The sequence below is a fragment of the Chelonoidis abingdonii genome, chromosome 2, assembly GCF_003597395.2.
Source record: "Chelonoidis abingdonii isolate Lonesome George chromosome 2, CheloAbing_2.0, whole genome shotgun sequence".
In the NCBI taxonomy this organism is placed as follows: Eukaryota; Metazoa; Chordata; order Testudines; family Testudinidae; genus Chelonoidis; species Chelonoidis abingdonii.
In genome coordinates, this window is record NC_133770.1 from 119,841,934 (window position 1) to 119,861,154 (window position 19,221).

At 41.7% G+C, this 19,221-nt stretch overlaps 1 protein-coding gene across 2 annotated transcripts in view; it reads right to left on the reverse strand.

Annotated features, from left to right (window-relative positions):
* LOC116816388 (palmitoyltransferase ZDHHC11-like) overlaps positions 1 to 19,221 on the reverse strand; it is a 103,282-nt gene that overhangs the window by 72,173 nt on the left and 11,888 nt on the right. Inside the window, exon 1 of one of the 2 annotated variants that reach the window (XM_032765563.2) lies at positions 17,198 to 17,508. The exons of the other annotated variant lie outside the window; for it this stretch is intronic. Within the exon in view, the coding sequence (XP_032621454.1) occupies positions 17,198 to 17,407 (210 nt within the window). The 5' untranslated portion in view covers positions 17,408 to 17,508. Of the gene's footprint in view, positions 1 to 17,197; positions 17,509 to 19,221 lie in introns of those variants that run through there. 2 annotated transcript variants of the gene reach the window in all.

Here is a 19,221-nt window from a genome sequence, read left to right on the forward strand (position 1 = left end):
GTCAGGAAGTAGAGGAGGGGTTGGATGGGGTGGCAGGGGGCAGTTCGGGGCAGGGTGTCTGGGGGTGGTCAGGGAGAAGGGGTGGTTGGATGGGCAGGGGTTCCAGGAGGGCAGTCAGAAAGGGGAGCTGGGTTGGGCAGGGTGTCCAGAGGCAGGCAACCGACAGAGAGCAGGAGGGTGGATGGGGCAGGGTTCCGGGGGCGGGGGGAGGGCATCAGAAACCAATATAGCCCTCAGGCCAAAAAGTTTGCCCACCTCAGGTTAGTACAATATCTAGCATAATGGGGCCCTGATTTCAGTTGGGTCAGTAGATGTTACTGAAATATAAATACGTTGCACTACTCTATCCATGCAAAACTATTCACAGTAATAAATAAATGTGTGCACGAGCTTGCACATGTGGTTTATTATTGATTTTCAATATACTCTCTAATAGCACATTCATTTTCTGATCTGCATGTCAAAGAGACAGAGGGAGAAAACACTGCCCCTGTACTACAGGCAAATCTCACACACATTTACTTAAGTGTGACTCTAATTCTTCATAGATTTAAACATTATAAGCAGGGCTGGTAGCGCCACCTATTGTTACGGTTGCCTGACACTTCCCATTACAAAACTTTGTTTGCAGTTACTTACAACTTTGCCAAACTTTAACTCTTTGAGCTGAAATTTTCCATGCCAGGTGCCTGCCTCAGGCTGAATTTTTTGGGCTTTCAGTGCCTCCCTTCTGTACTCTCGCAACATGGAGGAGGAAGCTGCCCAATTCAAATGCACAGGGGACAAAAGTCAGACCTGGGACCAGGTGGGGTGGGGGAGTATACTGGGAGAAGGAGCTTGGGAGGAGGGAGACATCTTGACAAGGTGCTAGGATGCAGGGGGAGAATTGGGATTGGCTGGGCAAAGACACTGGAGCAAAGAGCCAGGCGGCAAAGGGACGAACAGGAGTGGAGAAGACTGGGCCTGGGATGGGAGACTACTCCTTGCCCAACCAGAACAGATCTGTATAGCTCAAAAGCTTGTGTCTCTCACCAACAAAAAGGTATTACCTCACCCTCCTCATATCTTTAATCTACTACTGCTGTCAGACACACTTATTTTACAGGGCAGAGGTCGGAATGGTTGAGCTAAACATTCCAACCATGCTAATGACCCATGTGGGTGTCAGTTATGCCACATGATAGAACTTCTGTCTTTTCAGTTTCAAAAAACCAGGAAAACACAAAAACTGATATAAAAACTTTATTCAGGTTGCCAAGTCAAACATTCAAAAGTTAGGAAATGCCTGAATTAAGATGCTAGTACACATGATTTCATGGTTAAGGCAGTTGACTGCTGCCTTGGGGAATCTGAATATATCTCTGCTTCTGCCAGATGGTTCATACATGTTGACAATCAGTCACTAGTTTAACACAAGTACATTGCTACCTCGATATAACGCCTCTTGATTTAACACAAATTCGGATATAATGCAGTAAAGCAGTGCTCCGGGGAGCGGGGGAGGCTGCACATTCCGGTGGATCAAAGCAAGTTCAATATAACACGGTTTCACCTAAAACGCAGTAAAATTTTTTGGCTCCCAAGGACAGCGTTATATCGAGATAGAGGTGTATGTTTAAGTGACCACCAGAGGCGAAAACACTTCCTATAAATATTCATTGTGCCAGAGAGAGAGAGAGAGAGAGAGAGAGAATGACTCAATAGCCTGGTAATTAAGACACTCACCTGGGAGATAGGAAATGTGTATTCAAACCTCTTCCCTGAATCAGGGAGGTATCTGAGTTAAAGTCCTTGCTCCAGAATGGGGAATCAACCTTTAGCCCAATGGTTAAGTTTATGAAGGGGGACAGACAGACATAATTTGCTGGCCCTAAAAACAAACAAACAAAAAAAACTTTTCCGCGAAACAAGCTATGAGGTCAAATTTACAACTAGTTTCTGGTCAACCCAAGAGTTAGTTTATTCACTGAAAAATGATTTGCATGAAAAATTTCACCCAACTCTATTAATGGATTATTTTTGCTGCCTACATTCTTAGCCTGTAAATGGAGACAATACCCACCCCCTCATCTCCAACAGAAGTAAAATAAAAATTGTTTGCTAATTCCTCCTACTACAGTGATAAGCAGCACAGAAAGCCCATGAGGAAAGTAATAATTGTGTTTTCAGAGCATGGTTCAAACAGTGCAGAATAAATAAGGCCCCAGGCCACACAATGAAGATGAAACAAAATATTCAGTAGGTGCCTGTTAACATGTGCACTAAATGATGCACGGCCCTGTGGACAAAATAGTATCAGATCATGTAATCACAATGTGTACACACAAAGGGGCTGAACTAAGGTTTCACAGGCAACCTTAATTCTGTCTGTGATAGGTTGGGTCACAGAAACCCTTTGGGACTGCCACCTGATGTGCTGAGACTAGCTCTGAGCCTGTTTTCCCTGGCAGCTTGGGACTTCAGTATCCTGTCTTGTTGAGCCAGACACACTAGCCTGCTGCAAACACAGATCCAGGTCTGAACCACATCCCCCCAAAACTGCAGACTAACTGAAAACGGCTTAGAAAGAGTTCCTGTCTCTAGCACCCAGACGCTCAGTCCCAATGGGATCCAAACCCCAAATAAATCAGTTTTACTCTGTATAAAGCTTATACAGGGTAAACTCATGAATTGTTCACCCTATATAACACTGATAGAGACATATGCACAGCTGTTTGCTCCCCCAGGAATTAATTACTTACTCTGGGTCAATTAATAAGAAAAATGATTTTATTAAGTATAAAAAGTAGGATCTAAGTGCTTCCAAGTAATAACAAACAGAACAAAGTAAATTACCAAGTGAACAAAACAAAAACATGCAAGTCTAAGCCTAATACAGTAAGAAACAGATTACAGATAAACCTCACCCTCAGAAATGTTCCGATAAGCTTTTTTCACAGACTAGACTCCTTTCTAGTCTGGGCCCAATCCTTTCCCCTGATAACAGTCCTTGTTTCAGCTCAGGTGGTAGCTAGGGGATTTCTCATGACATCAGCCCCTTTTGCTCTGTTCCACCCCCTTATATATATATATATATATATATATATATCTCTTTTGCACAAGGCAGGAATCCTTTGTCCCTTTCTGGGTTCCCACCCCTCCATCCAAATGGAAAAGCACCAGGTTAAAGATGGATTCCAGTTCAGGTGACATGATCACATGTCACTGTAAAACTTCATGCCCATCTGCCAGCACACAGGTATATAGGAAGACTTTCAAGTAAACAGAGCCATTTACAAACAATTGTCACCATTAATGGCCCACACTTTGTATAATTACAATAGGACCTCAGAGTTATATTTCATATTTCTAGTCTGTATAAATGTATCGTTCTTGTATCTGAAACTGGACGACCACACTCAGTAGATTATAAGCTTTGTAATGATACCTTACAAGAGACCTTTGGCATGAAGCATATGCCAGTTACATCATATTCACACTCATTATACGATTTTATGAAAATATGCTAGAGTGCGTCACACTGTGCACTCTATATGATTTCATATAATATTATATATTAATATAAAAGACTTTATCCAGTCAACATTTTTAATGAGCGGCTACTCAATATAAAGAGCTAGGCTCATACAAATCTATAAAAACAGATGAGATTGGCTTACATATGTGTCTCCTATTGAAAAGTAAGGCATGAAAAATAAAAATAAGCCTCGTTCATAAAAAGAATCTAAAAGACTTTTACTAAAGCAGAAACAAGTGATTTTTCTGTATCACACCTAACTGCCCAGACAAGCATGGAAAGAAAATTTTTTTTTCACACCTCAGGGGTGTAATCTGGGAGTCACCTAAAATTAATCTGATGGCCATTTAAGTATCAACATTAGCAAATATTTCACCAATAGTTTTAGCAAAAACAGCCAGAGAAAGCACCAAAATGGACTGGATAACGAGCATCAAACCAACTTCATTTGTCACATTAGCTGGATGCAATTTAATGCAGAAGAATTTAAACAATGGGTCTATGGCAAAGAGTATTAGAATATGACCACAAAAGGTGCTCATACTATATAAATATTAATCAAGAAAAAGTTAGTAGTAGAGGGTTATTATTTTTTTTTTTTTTTAAACAGAGGGTATTGAAAGGAGGGGTGATGCTCTTCTTTTGGTTCTTCTTTTCAAAAACATAAGACACAATCTGTATTCTTTGATAAATTAGGAGGAATTGTTATGGGGTAGCCAAAATTCTTAAGGGCACAGAAAAGACAGATGCTGTAAGATTGCTTCATTTAGTGTCACACTAAAGATTAAGGAGATCAGGATTAACCTGAGGTAAAGAAGGATGAAATAAGTGCTTGTCTACATAGGGAAGTTACTGCAAACTATAACTAGGGTGTGAACTGAAAATGCACTAGCTATACAACACCTGCTTCCTGTGTGGACTCTTTTTCAGCACCTTAAGTCATTTCCAAAGTGGAATAAACTAAATTGCCAAGTGTCCATATGGGTAGCTAGGGCAGAATAGATATTCCAGGCTATTTTCCCTGTATAAACAAGCCCTTAATTTAAAGAGAATGCTTTCCTATACAGACTAACATGGAAATTAGTGCAATGTTAAAACAGTTTATAGAAGCAGTTTAAACGCAGTTTCAGAAAGAGAACTGTATTTGCAAGTACAAAGTAGTATTTGTATTTCAATTTCACATTTAGGGCATCTCTTTTCTATGCAATTTACAAATGATACAAAGATCTATGTAAAGTCCTGCTTGATAGTTCCTTAGTCTAAATTGTTAAAAAAGAAATAATAAAAAATAGTTTTTACTCTCTGAGAGTATTTTTTTTTATTTATTATTGTAATATAGCAAATAGTTCTAATGGAAAAATGACTGAAAACCAAATGATCTGTTCAGAGGCCACAGAAAATCACACATTGATAAACTAGGTACTAAAACTGCAGCTTTGTAGATAACCGCTGTGCAGAGCTGTGAGTAATTCAAGTTAGTTAGCTTCAAGCTTTCCTGGAAGAGTTCACTATTTGAGAGAAATTTTAGCTGAAATCAAGATGGTTTCTTGTTAGACTTTGTGCCATTCAACATTCTAAAATAAATGAATAGGCATTGCTTCATTCACCCAGGCACTGCATTAACCCATCCTATCCCCAACAGTTTGTAACTGAAAAGAATCAAGAGAATGGTTTAGGGTTAATGTTTATAAAAAAAGAAAATATGGAGGAAGGTTCATTTTTGAAGGAATGGACAATCATTGTTCCAGATATTTCAATACGTTGCAGTATACTTTTAATGCACATAGAGGGCCTGATTTTCAGCCCCAATCAGAGATGTGCATGGGCCTGTTTTGCACATGCACTACTGCAGGGGTAGGCAACCTATGGCACACATGCCAAAGGCGGCACGCGAGCTGATTTTCAGTGGCACTCACACTGCCCAGGGCCTGGCCACTGGTCCGGGGAGATCTGCATTTTAATTTAATTTTAAAATGAAGCTTCTTAAACATTTTAAAAACCTTATTTACTTTACATACAACAATAGTTTAGTTATATATTATAGACTTGTAGAAAGAGACCTTCTAAAAACGTTAAAATGTATTACCGGCACTTAAATTAGAGTGACTAAATGAAGACTTGGCACACCACTTCTGAAAGGTTGCCTACCCTGATCTACATGGAGAATGTATGTGAATTTACATCACACCAGCACGTGCCACACACTAACTTTTGTGCATAGTAGTGGGGTCCCCATGGCCAATTAGCATGTGGCATATTGCATGGCAAACTGAGGATAAGTCTCAGTGTAGTCAACCCTTAGTTATGGCAATTCCATTGCCAAGACCAAGTGAGTTCTACTATGACTTCTTCATTGCACACCCTTCATGTAGCTACATCTCAGGTTCTTGACTTGTTCAGCTGCATTGGGAAGCCAAGGGCAGAGGGGAGAGAAGAAGTGGGGCAGCCAGGCTGCCCAGGAGGAGCCTCTAGGCAGCAACCTGGTTGGCAGTGGGAACCTGAACAGGCACAGCCCAGCTCGAATAGAGGAGCCCAGGCAGCTGGTCTGGGAGCCGGGTGCAGCCTGGCTGGAATGAAGCCAACAGCCGATGTAAGTAATGCAGCGTCTACACAGAGGCTACGTCGCCCTAACTACATCAACATTTCTGGAGCTGGAGTTATTATGTCAGCGTAGTTGGGCACTTACGTTGGCGGGAGCAAGGCTACAGTGTGTACACTAACATAATTAAGTCGACGTAAACAGCAAGTGTGTTCTCAAATTGTAAGTAAGTCTCTATGCATAGTTTTCCATAGGCATGAAGTGAGTGTGCTGTATGAAGACCAGCACTTACAAAGACTCAGACATGAGATGGACTGGTTACCTGAAAATCTTAGAAATAATCCTCAATAATTTGGAAGAGACTCAGAGTATTTGTCAAACTTTGTGAATGGGTATGGCAATCTGTCCATTGAAGCTTGACGGCTGTTGAAAAGAATTTGGATGATTTGCCAACTTTCCTTAGCTGAGATTATAACAACAGTTTTGAAATGTTTTGCTCCTATGAACAATTACCTTCAGAAGCAATAAATGCACCTTGCTAAAAGGAGCTGAATTGAACTTCAAATATCTTTTTTTTTTTTTAAGATTTTTTTCCTCAGATTTCATCCAAGCACATTGTTTCGAAAGATCCATGTGACAAAGCATCAACATTAACATGTGCCACAGAAAGAGCCAAAGTATTGACCCCAAATTTTCGAGAATCCATAGTCACTGACCACTTACAGGATGCCAAAATGTAAATGAGCATTCGTGGTCCAAGATTTATCATAAATTGATTGATCAAACCAGGGTGAATTCCAAAGGAGACTTTCAGAGAAGAACTCCAAGTTATACAAAAACTTGTCAGCCATCTATTCTGCCACCTCACCCGGCTTCTTGAAATTGTACTCACTGTATGCTTTGATTGACCTACTTGGACTGGATATTGAGAAGATGAAAGTTAAAACGACTGCATTTAAACCACTGATAAGTAAGAGAAATTGAAAAGAATTTGAAGACATTCTAAATCAGCGGTGGGCAACCTGTAGGGACGTTTTGGCCGCTGCTTCCCACAGCTCCCATTGGCCAGGAAAGGCGAACCGCAGCCACTGGGAGCTGAGGGTGGCCATGCCTGCGGACAGTCAATGTAAACAAACTGTCTTGCAGCCTGCCAGTGGATTACCCTGATGGCCCACATGCGGCCCATGGGCCACAGGTTGCCCACCACTGTTCTAAATGTTGCCATGGAAAAGAGAGTCTTTCCAACTTGTGTCTGAAATGTCAATTGCGGTCTTGTTGTTTGGAGCGTTAACTGCAGCTTGTGAGATTTCCTTTTCTTGTTTGAAAATAATTTTACCTCACCAAAGGATTAGCATGACCCATGAAAGTAAAAGAGAACTAATTCTTCTATCATACAAAAGTGACTTCAAAACTGAACCTAGATATTTTTGAAGAAGAATTCAGATGCCATTATCCAAGTCAACTTCAAGTTTTTTTATGAACAATCTTTACATAAACACAGCAATTTCATCTTAAGATCTATACTTTTATATTTCTGAATGTTTTGAATCCTTGAATAGGTTATACTGAACAATCACAAATATGTAACTTATTTTTCCTGATTTCACAACCATAATTTTTTTTAAAGAGGCTTCTGGCTGAGACTGTTTTTCACTAACTGCATGAACTTCTAAAGGCAAGCATAACTGCGCCTCTTGTCATGCAGTCTAACCCACCTGCCCTGCCCTCATGACGATGTCCTAACTACAGGACTTTCAGCGATATCTTTTAAGGGTTGCAATCCAAGAATATGCATTAGGGCAGAAAATATGAATTAATAATCATTATTCAGATCTACTGAGAGTGTGATTATTTTGACACATTCACAATTTGAGCTACACTGGACTCTCAGCCCTTTTAGATACTTTGTTAAGGTGCAGAAATAGAAACAGAACACTGATTATATTCATATACTGCAAAGTAGTACTTTTAAGTATTAATTTTGTTTCCCACAGGTTTATTATTCATGCAGCTATAAGCACACAGGGCCGTCATTAATACTTATTCTGCAATACCTAAATATCCTGTTTACTCAGAGATAGTCATAATAAAGCTCTCTCACTATGAAGAAATATCTAAAAAGCGGAACACGACATTTTCAGTTTCCCTTTATCATAAACACTTGCATTTACAGATCTGGATTCTGGACTCCAATTTTCATGTTACAGAGAAACTGTTTGACTACCTCCCTCCTTCTCCCCACATTCTTATGGTAGATTTCATGACAATACTTGCTTAGCTTCTTAAGGTGGTCTCAAATGTGATCTCAGAAACATATCTTCCCTCCAGTCATTCTTGCTCTCTTTCACTAACTTCAGAGTCTGCCTCAACCTTGTTAAACATATTCTTAAAAGCCACTGAGATCAAACCATACACTGGTCTGTCCGCCTCCTTTTTGCCACACTTTTATCATGTTTCTTTCATTGACTCTTGCACAACAACCTGCCTCAATTAAGTTCAAAAGCACTTAAAATGACTTTGAGAAGCCTTTCTGGTAACCCATACAGTAGTCTGTATAGATGTGCAGAAAATCTGGCTAGTCTTCTCCGTTCCCGGAGCAATAAAAGGTGGAAAAGAACACGTGTGGCCCAGCAGCAACCAATTAAGCTAATTAAGAAGTAGGCTTTACTCTTTCCTTGGCTCCTCTCTTGGTGTTTTTAGATCAAGTAACAGAAGGAAGTCGATAGGAAGGTGGCCATGATGTAAGACAAGGATCACCACTTTTTATAAGTTACCTGTTTTATGTTGACCCTCTCCAGATTGCTGAACTTCACTCAGTAGCAACTGACAAAAGGCCAACTCCCAAAGACTCCATCCATAATTTACACTAGCCACATTGTATGTTGAGACAGGATCTTATAAATTTAGTTTGTACTATAGATTCTAGCGCAATGTAGACATGTTCAGTGAAGCTGGTAATTAAATAGGAAGACTTGACTGAATTCAGTAACTAATAAATTCTCGGTAATATGTATTCTATATTGGAAACAAAAACTATAGAACCTGTATCTTACCTAATTAAAATTAGGGTAAAGTGAGCAACAACAACAGCAACCAAAAACTTTTTTTTTTCCTCCAAAGTGTAACAGAAAACAGGAACAGGTTGTGAAAGAAAACCAGCACTAGGACAGAACAGAGACAACAAGAGCAAAGTTTACTCGAGGTGCTATACATTGACTTGAAATTTAATCTTAATACCTCTCCTTCTACAACATGAGTTAGAGTAGCTTTTCCTTCCAAGTGCAAGGAACGTGAAAATTGCCACATACAAACCACTCACACGTGGGTGCTCTTCATTCAAACAGTGTGAGGAATGTGACTGGATACCATGATTCTTCAAACACCATTTTGTAAAGTGGAAAGTGCAGAAAGCTTTTCACATCACTTCAGCATAGTAAAAAAACACACAAACACACTCTACTTTGAGCAGTTACCAAACCACAAACTCCCAAATGTTTTCTGCACAATTCCAACTCTACCCTTGGGCCAGCATTATCTAGTATGATTAGTTAAACTTATCGGTAGTGATGAAATAAAATGAACCCTGCCACAAGGGCATGGCTATCCTTGTATACTTTGCTGGAAAAGGGGTATTACATACAGTAGAATCTCAGAGTTATGAACACCTCAGGAATGGAGGTTGTTTGTAACTCTGAAATGTTGATAACTCAGAACAAAACATTATATAGTTGTCTAAAATTTAAAGCTGAACATTGACTGAATACAGTTTTGAAACTTTACTATGTAGAAGAAAAATGCTGCTTTTAACCATCTTAATTTTAATTAAAACAGTTTCCTTACCTTGTCAATATTTTTAGAAAAATAAAGGGAAAGGTTTTTTAATAGTTTTTGTTTTTACACAATACTGTACTGTATTTGCCTTTTTTTTTTTTTGGTTTGTTTCTCCTGTTGCCTGATTGCGTACTTCCAGTTCCAAATGAGGTATGTGGTTGACTGATCAGTTCACAAATCTGGTGTTTGTAACTCTCAGGTTCTACTGTGTTTAAGACACTGTCCAGTACAGGAAACAACAGAGACTATAACAGAACAAAAGTGCCTCTCAAAAGACAAACCTAATAAATATGAACTTTGACTATTATAGTGTCTGTGGAAGATATTTCAGCAAGAATGAAAAAATGTGGTATATGGATTATACTGAACTAAAATGTGTAGCAGCTTCCTGTGAATTTGTGGATGTCCATTTGAGGCAATAGCTGCCTGCCAGCCAAACTTAGAAAAAGAAGTATATGAAACTCCCTTAATCCTACTTGTTATAGTCTTATATATAGCTGATATAAGCAAGTATAGCAGATTATACAGGCTCAACAGAATGGAGTTAAATCAAGCTAGTAATGAGACCACCCTGGCAATTCATGCATAGCCCTTTAGTCTTGCTCACCAGTATCAAAACCAGGCATTCATAAGGTAATAACTGAAGAGGTTTAACATCATACATTAGTTGGGCCCTACCAAATTCACAGTCCATTTGGATCAATTTCACAGTCATAGGATTTTAAAAGTCATAAATTTCATGATTTCAGATATTAAAATCTGAAATTGCACAGTGTTGTAACTGTAGGGATCCTGACCAAAAAAGGAGTTGCGGGGTGGGGGGGTGGACAAGGTTATTGTAGAGGGGGTTGCAGTACTGCTACCCTTATATCTGCCCTGTTGCTGGCAGCGGCGCTGCCTTCAGAGCAGGGCGGTTGGAGAGTAGCAGCTGTTGGCTGGGAGCCCAGCGCTGAAGGCAGAGCCACCACCAGCAGCAGTGCAGAAGCAAGACCGGCATGGCATGGTATGGCCACCGTTACCTCTGTGCTACTGCCTTCAGAGCCGGGCCTTTGGTCAGCAGCTGCTACTCTCCAGCTGTCCATCTCTGAAGGCAGCATAAGTAAGGATGGCATGGTATGGTATTGCCACGCTTACTTCGACACTGCTGCTGGTGGGGCGCTGCCTTCAGATCTGGGCGCCCGGCAGACAGCGGCAGCTTTCAGCCATCCGCCCAGCTCTGAAGACAGCACAGAAGTAAGGGTATTATACTGTGATCCCCCTAAAAATAGCCTTGCATCCCCCCTGCAACTCCCTTTTGGGTCAGGACCCCCCCAGTGTCAGAAATACCGATCACGTCCAGTGAAACCTGTATAGTATAGGGTAAAAGCACACAAAATATCAGATTTCACGGGAGGAGACCCAATTTCATGGTTTGTGACGTGTTTTTCATGGCCATGAATTTCATATGGCGCCCTACATTACTAATATCCACAATTGCCTGAGCAACCCACCATGACAATGCCAAGAGAGTCACATGTAGAATCATAAGAAAGAGTAGATGGGATCTGCTCTAGGATGGACAACTCACGGATTTTTCATTAAAAAAACCCAAACAAACAACCAACCCATGTGTTTTATTTTATTACTTAAATAGCCTGCCAGAAGTGTTCAGTTAGTGGTCTCAACACAGGCTCCACCTTCCAGGAGTTGAGTCTCAGTTTCCAAAAAAGCAGAAAGTCATGGGAGAGGACTTTGGCTCTATGGTCCGAGTATACATCACCTGTTCTCCTTCAGCATCAAATCTGTTGTCATTTTTGGAGCCTTCACACTTGGAGTCCTACTTACCTCCATCACTTGATGATAGAGTCCCTCTGCTGCAGGACTCATTGTGGTTCAAATCTCTCTCAGTATGCAGAGTTATACCCTACAAAAACCATCCCCCATTCCCAATTAAGCAGGCAGCTTGTCCTCAGAGAAGTCCTATCCTGGCAAGAAGAGAAAGTGGCTAGCCAGACAGAAAACTAAAAAGAGAGACACCCATCACAGTTTCACAAGCGTATGGGTAAGTAAAATGTGTGATGTGGAGAAAAGGAACTTCGCAAGGAAAGAATCCTATGCAAAATTTCTCACTTATTCTGGGGAAGAAAGAGGGAGCTCTTCACCTAATCATAGAAGCTTCATTCTTGGGGACCACTAAAACAATAGAACCTCACCCTGTTATTCAACCTACCTAGACTGGAACCCAGGGCTGTCCCTAGCTATTCTGGTGCTCTATGCAGCCCCCTTGGGGGAGGGGCTGGCCCCAGTTGAGGATGGGGAGGAGGGGGCTGGCCACTTCCTGCAGGAAGTGGAGTGACCCAGACCCAGCCTGCTCTGCTCCCCGGCTTGGGAGGGGAGGGAACCGCCCCCCCCAGCACTCGCCAGCAGTATGGCTTGGAGCCAGGGGAGCAGAGCAGAGCTGGCTGGGGCTGGGTCACTCTACTTACTAGTGAGTGCAGGCCTGATTGCTGGAGTCCTCAGTGGGGGCAAGGCTGGGGCGGGGCAGAGAAGAGGCGGGGCTGGGGAGGAGCAGGGGCCCTGGGGAAGAGCATGCAGCTGCGCAGGATACCAGGAAATTTCTTGGTGCACTATGCAGCTGCATACTTTGTGTATGGGTAAGGACGGCCCCACTGGAACCCCTCCTGAGATCTTGTGCTTGGGGAAGTAGAAGGAAGAGGCAGGTGAAATCATGTGGAACAGGGTACAGTGGTGAATTGCAGAGAACTACAGGCATTACAACTGATTGATTTTCTCAGCTTTTTTTATTTTTTATTTTTTAAACTCAGGGTATGTCTACATGGCAACTAGATACCTGTGGCTGGCCCATGCAGACAACTCGGGTTCACAGGACTTGGGCTGCAGGCTTGTTTCATTGCTGTGTAGATTTCTGGGCTCAGGCTGCAGCCCAGGCTCTAGGATCCTGCAAAGTGGTAGGGTCCTAGAGCTTGGGCTCCAGCCCAAGCCCGGAAGTCTATACAGCAAGGAAACAGCCCCACAGCCTGAGCCCCGTGAACGCAAGTCAGCTGGCAAGGGCCAGGCATGTGTTTAGTTGCTGTATAGACATACCCTAAATCAAAACCCACCCAACCCAGGCATTACTTTGATCTAGCCTGAAATATGCTAGACACTTTACAGAACACAGTAAGGACATGAACCCTGCCCCAGAGAGCTTCCATTCCAAATGTACATTTATAATATAAAAAGTTTAACTAGTAAAGAAAAGGTGGAAGCATGGAGGAATAGCAAAGGTTATGGTTAACCCCATGCAATTGCTTGTTTATCTTTGTCTGCATGTTGCAATGAGCAGGGAATTTGATGCAGTGCAGAAAGCTGAACAAGGAGATCAGAAGAGTTAGCATAAAGGCTGTAATCCCACAGAGTGAAGGTGGGCACTGGAAGAAGAGGCAAATTGGGACATGAACCACAGGTCCCTGTGTGTGCAGAAAGCATCTAGCACATTTAAACAAAACAATAAGAAGTGAAAGAAGAAGGAGATGGCATAACAGTGTTTGGGGCAGAACAGTGTTTCCCAAACTTGGGATGCCGCTTGTGCAGAGAAAAACCCCTGGCAGGCCAGGTCAGCTTGTTTACCTGCTGCGTCCGCAGGTCTGGCCAATTGCAGCTCCCACTGGTTGCAGTTCACTGCTCCAGGCCAATGGGAGCTGCTGGAAGGGACACGGGCCAAGGGATGTACTGGCCGCTGCTTCCAGCAGCTCCCATCGGCCTGGAGTGGCGAACCGGGGCCAGTGGGAGCCACGATTGGCCAGACTTGTGGACGCAGCAGGTAAACAAACCAGCCTGGCCTGCCAGGGTTTTTCCCTACACAAGCGGCATCCCAAGTTTGGGAAACACTGGGGTAGAAGATAAAAATCTGACCTACTATTTTTTGCTGATAGACTAAATATTTCACAGATCACAGAGATGAAAAGGAGGGAGGTCTGGCCGTGGAAGGCATAGGGTAACCAGATAGCAAGTGTGAAAAATTGGGACCTGGGTGGTGGGGGTTAACAGTGTTTATATAAGACAAAGCCCCAAATATAGGGACTATTCCTCTAAAAATCTGGTCACCCTAGAATGGCGGAAGGAAGGTAGAAATGAAGAAAGAGGGCAGCAGAAAGGGGATCAGTGGTGAAAAGTAATGAAGGTAGGGACAAAAGGGCAGGGGAGAGGGAAGAAAGAAGGTCACCAGAGACAAGGGAGCAGGTGAGATGGAGGAGTAAGAAATCAAACACGCAGTTAAAAGTCAGAAGAACACACTACAGAAACCAAGCAATGCAAGGAAGTGGTAAGTCAGCCTGTTATCTAAATGAGGCAAGTGAATCATATGAGAACTCAGGGGATGGGAGTGAACTTGTGTGGTGATGACAGAAGGGAGAAGTCTACAGGCTCTAGAGGTCATGTCTGCTGTTCAGGGAAGTCCCAGCAGCTCTTTTAAAAATCAAACTCCTGTTTTGGTGTCTGGTGGAGAGTGAGGAGATAGGATCCAGGGGACCTCCTCCAGCAGCTGTAGACTCAGGCAGCAGAGCAGGGTAGTGTAGCAGTTGGAGGGAAAGTGGAGTCTCAACTTATGGACAATATATAGGTTCTCATGTAGCCCTCCTACTCATAGCTGTTCTGGTGTTTACAACCTTAAACACAAGTTATCTTGACCAGAGGCATCAACCATTATACCAAAGAAAGACCACAGCTGATCTTCAGGTATGAGATATTCATCAGTCTCATCTGTGACCAACTGGGAAAATGTCTATTATTTTTATGAATATTATGTGTGACTCAGTTTCTCTGCTCAATTTTGTATTGCAGCCTGTCTGAATCAAAGAAAGCCCTAAATAGGATATTACAGAACCTAGCAAGACAGGTAAAGGAAAGACTCTTTTGAAGCTGGGTAACAATGGCTAGAATAACAAGTGATGGGAGAATTTACCTCCCTGGCTCCATCCAAGCTAGGATATTTTACTTTTACCCGGGTAAAGCCTCAAATCAAAAAGGCCTTTACCAGTTAAAAAGGTATCTCTGCCAGATAGGAAGAGGCTTTTGAGATGAGCTCAGAGAGGCTGGCCAAGGATGTGTCAGTGAAAAGGTTGACAGAGACAAAAAGATTAGGCAGCAATGCAAGCACTGTAAATTGGTTCTCCAAACTCACAGACAGGGAATATACCAGACCTGCCTGAGCTATGGATAGAGATGCTAAGCTTAGGTAAGGGAATATGCATGTAAAAGCCTCTTTGTTATTTTATATCTACTTTTCTAAGCACTGTGCATGCTGTCACATAGGCTATTGGTTAGGGTTTCTGTTTGGGAGCCTCAGTCTCATATGGATTATTCTTTAGTGGTTTCCTGTTTAGTAATTCCCTCCAACCCAGAAACAAAAGATCCTTCTGTTCAATTAAAACCACAGCTTACACTAGCACTTCTCTTTTGTTCCTTTTAAGCAGTAGCCTTACCTCAAAAGCTCTGTTTCCTTATGAAGTTTCCCAGCAATCTATTTAACAGTTAACTTAGGGCATCTGAAAAAGGCCATTTTATTGCTTCTCCACAGGTTCAATGCCTCATTATTATTACTACAAGTTAAAGCAAAGGGTTTATGCACATCTTCACATTATTTTCTCATTTTTTAATTTGGCCTTTAATTTTGTTTGGCCAAACATGAAACAGAATCAATTTCAGTTCTTTGAGGTTGCACTGCTATCACCTCACTTAAATGGACAAAAAGTACGAACTGCAACAAATATGCACCCATCTTCTTTTCTTGGAATGAGGAGGGCTATGAATTTTCATAGGTCATGCTATCAGTAGACCTCTCGAGAAGTTTTAGTCTATAAAATGCTGCCGCATCTATAAATGTGATAGGAAACCAACGCTTGTTAGCCTTGACAAGTTATTGTAGCTATTTTATCCCTTACCTGGTGATCATCATACCACCTCTTCAAGAATTCTTCTAAATCAAATAGTCATAGCAAAAATAGTACGGCAAACTGGCACTCCCTGTGCAGTATTCAACACACACCACAATCATGGGCATAATTTGAACTTAGTTGATGCCAGACTAGTGGACCCAGAAGAAATTCTGACGGAAACAGACAAACACAGCCATAAGAAACCCCTAAGGAAATGGCCCCTCTCAAGCATACAGTAACACTGCCCTCCTTTTTCTATTTTGGTCAGACTTCTTGTTTTCTTTACTTCTATGTAAATATCATCATCTCAGGCAGCCATCATCTTACTTGTAGGTCAATGACGCAGCAGCAGCAGGGCCATGCATAAAATGTTCAATGTCCCCCCAAACCAGTCACTGATGGTCACGAGTGATTTGTGGTCACCAGTCACAAGTCATTTGTGAAACAGGGTAGTGTGCATCACAGCAAAGTTTTTTGGAAATCCAGAGCACAAGGAGCTCTAGACATGGATCATTATTTTGATTTTCATGTAAAGAAAGAGGCTTTTTTCTTCACCGGGATTTTAAAACATCTTCAATAGTTTTGCAGGGTAAAGAAGTTTTTTGCTGCTTATAATGTACATGAAAGATACAAGCTAGACACACATACTTATATAACTGGATTTTAAAGCACCAGTTTTTTTGCTTTGTGATTTTTTTTTCTTATTTGCTGTGGCATGGACTTGAGAGTATTCAAAATGAGATCCCAAAAGTAATCAAGCAAGGCAAATGTACTCCCTTGCCATATAATACACATTTATAATGAAATGATATAGTGAAATTCCATTTATAGTAAAATAGAATTAAAGTCCAAATGTTTAAAAACTATTTCTGACATGGCACTTTTGCAACCAGTCTGATCCCAAAGTTTATTCTGTTGCAGTTCGGATACACCATGCTAATGGAAATGCAAGTCAACCTCACAGAAATGGCCAACTGGTGAAAGAGCTCCAGCCTCCAACAGCACACCTTGCTAACTACTGACTGATGTTAATGTGTAGAAATAAGAAAAGGGATTTCCAGATTTCAAAAAAAAAAAAAAAAAAAAAGAATAGTAGGAGTACACATGAAATACCTATGTGTGGTCTTTAGAAATGTGTACACGCTTTTAAAATAGTGAGTAATATTCATGCTCAGCCTGGAGTTGCAAAGCACTAGAAACTTAATCTGGTCCCCCTGCCTAATTACTGTGTTCTAAATTCTACTCAAATTTGATTTAATTTTTTTTTAATTTCATTTTTATTAAATTACTAAAGATTTTGAGGGGGTGAGGGGCAAAGGAAAAGGTTTCCAAGTCCAGCTGAAACAAATCTGGGTATACATTACAACAAAATACAACAACAAATACGCAACTTACCCAGTACCAAAATATGCAGCAGCACTGACAATAATGATCAACAAATCCCAAAGGTTTGTAATGATATAACAGGATGCTTTGATATCCTTTTGAGAATCTAGACCTTTGTGGACTGCAAACATTAGAAATGGAGCAAGTAGTTGAACTCATGTCACACGTCTTCTTTAACAACGAAAAAATGAAAGGAAAACAATCCTTCTTCGTTTTCATGAAGTCTCTGACTTTTGACTAGATTCACGCAAGATTTCAGCCCTCAGTTATGTCAGATTAAAGGCTTTTCAAAGCACCAAGAGCACTTTCAACTAAGATGAATAGTAACTCCTGTCTTTCTCTGCTCCGTTTTAAAAGAGAAACTCACGTTCTGAACTTTCGAGTTGAAGAAAGAGGAAACCACAAGGAGGAAGTCCAAACGGTTGGTCAGGGTGGTCACATCTCAGTAAAAGGTTAGCATTTTCAGGAGAAAATAAAAAAAACAAAAAATAAGATTCCATCTCTAATACTGGACTGCACACACATTGCTTTAGTTTCTCTTCCCTCACACACAGCAAAAATCAATGAGTCACACACTTCGTTGCTTCTATAGCTGACTGCATTATACACACCAGGGGCAACTTGAATCTTTACATTCCACTTTACAAGATTCCTGGGAGCCACCTTCCTCTCTGTATTTCAGCAACTCCTGAAACCTCCCCTTTAAATCCTCTTCTCACGCCAGGGGCTTTGTGTGCCTCTCATTCCTCTTACCAGACCAGGAATCCTCACTGTCTCCCCATCTAGAGGTTCTATTTACTCCTTTTCCCATGCATTGCTAGGTGCTCTGTGCCCGCCTGCCCCCACGTCCCCATACTAGGGACTCCATTCTCCCTCTCTGTCAGACATTGTGTGCACCCTATTCCCCACTATGCGTCCCTAGTCCTCCCAATCCCCATTCTTGTTTCCTTCCTTTTTGTCATTCAGGGTGTCAACATGTTAAACTCTGTTAGGCCATGCCAGTGGGATATTATTACACTGGAATGTGTCAATGGCTGCCATCCACTGGTTCTTGGAGCTACAAAATTTACAGAAGCGGCTGAAGCTGCTGGCTGTTGCCCTCATTTTCCTCATCTGGTTTTCCAATTTCCCCCAAAATCAACAGGACTCTGCCTGCTGATGCCTAGAACATTTGCTGCAGTTTTGGCTTTGATGGGATGCAATGTTCAAAAAATTAGCACATTGCATCCACACAGAGAAATATTACTGAGCTGAGTATAGGGTCTTGAAAGCTTCGCCAGTGAGTTTGTGAGAAAGAAAGAATTTGAAGTGCTTATAATGCAAGTTTTACCCAATATGGATTTATTTTAATTGATTTTTTTAAAAAAAAGTCAGAGAATAAGGAAAATATAGATTCCTCCCACTCCCAACACCATCCTCTTCTTGATTTCAGGCAACAGCCCCAATACTTGCTGATGAGTTAACCCTTTCAACTCCCTCAGGGCTGCAGAAGTGGCAACTGCTATAGGCTCCAACACCTAGCACAACCTACTACAACTGTCACGCAGGTTTAATGGTGGAACTGGGACAGACAGGGAAGATATAGGGAAAGGGCAGTACTGGAGGAATCTACACGTAAGGACCACATACCCTGGATTCTGCAAAGCTCTGCTCTAAACGGGGCTCCCTGCACCACAGGCTACTTAGGCATTTCTGCCACTATGCAAAACCATCAGCCATTCTCCACATCCACAGAATAATCGTGAAATGTTGCAGATGCCACTGCAGCGCTGAAGTAGCAACAGCAGCCATGGAATAGCTACACTGCCCCCAATTACACAATGTATCACACCTCTGTAAGACCCCTTTGTACCAAGTTTGTCTAGTAGGGCTTTGCATCAGGGGACAAGAAGAGGGTTATATGAGAAGGATCTGCCTTTATGCCTCCATATTACAGGATATACCCATAGGAAGCAAGTTGTATGGGCTCATGGTGCCCAGGCTCCAGCAATATTCAGGGCCTGGGGGCTTGGCTCCACCAATGTTCGGGGCTT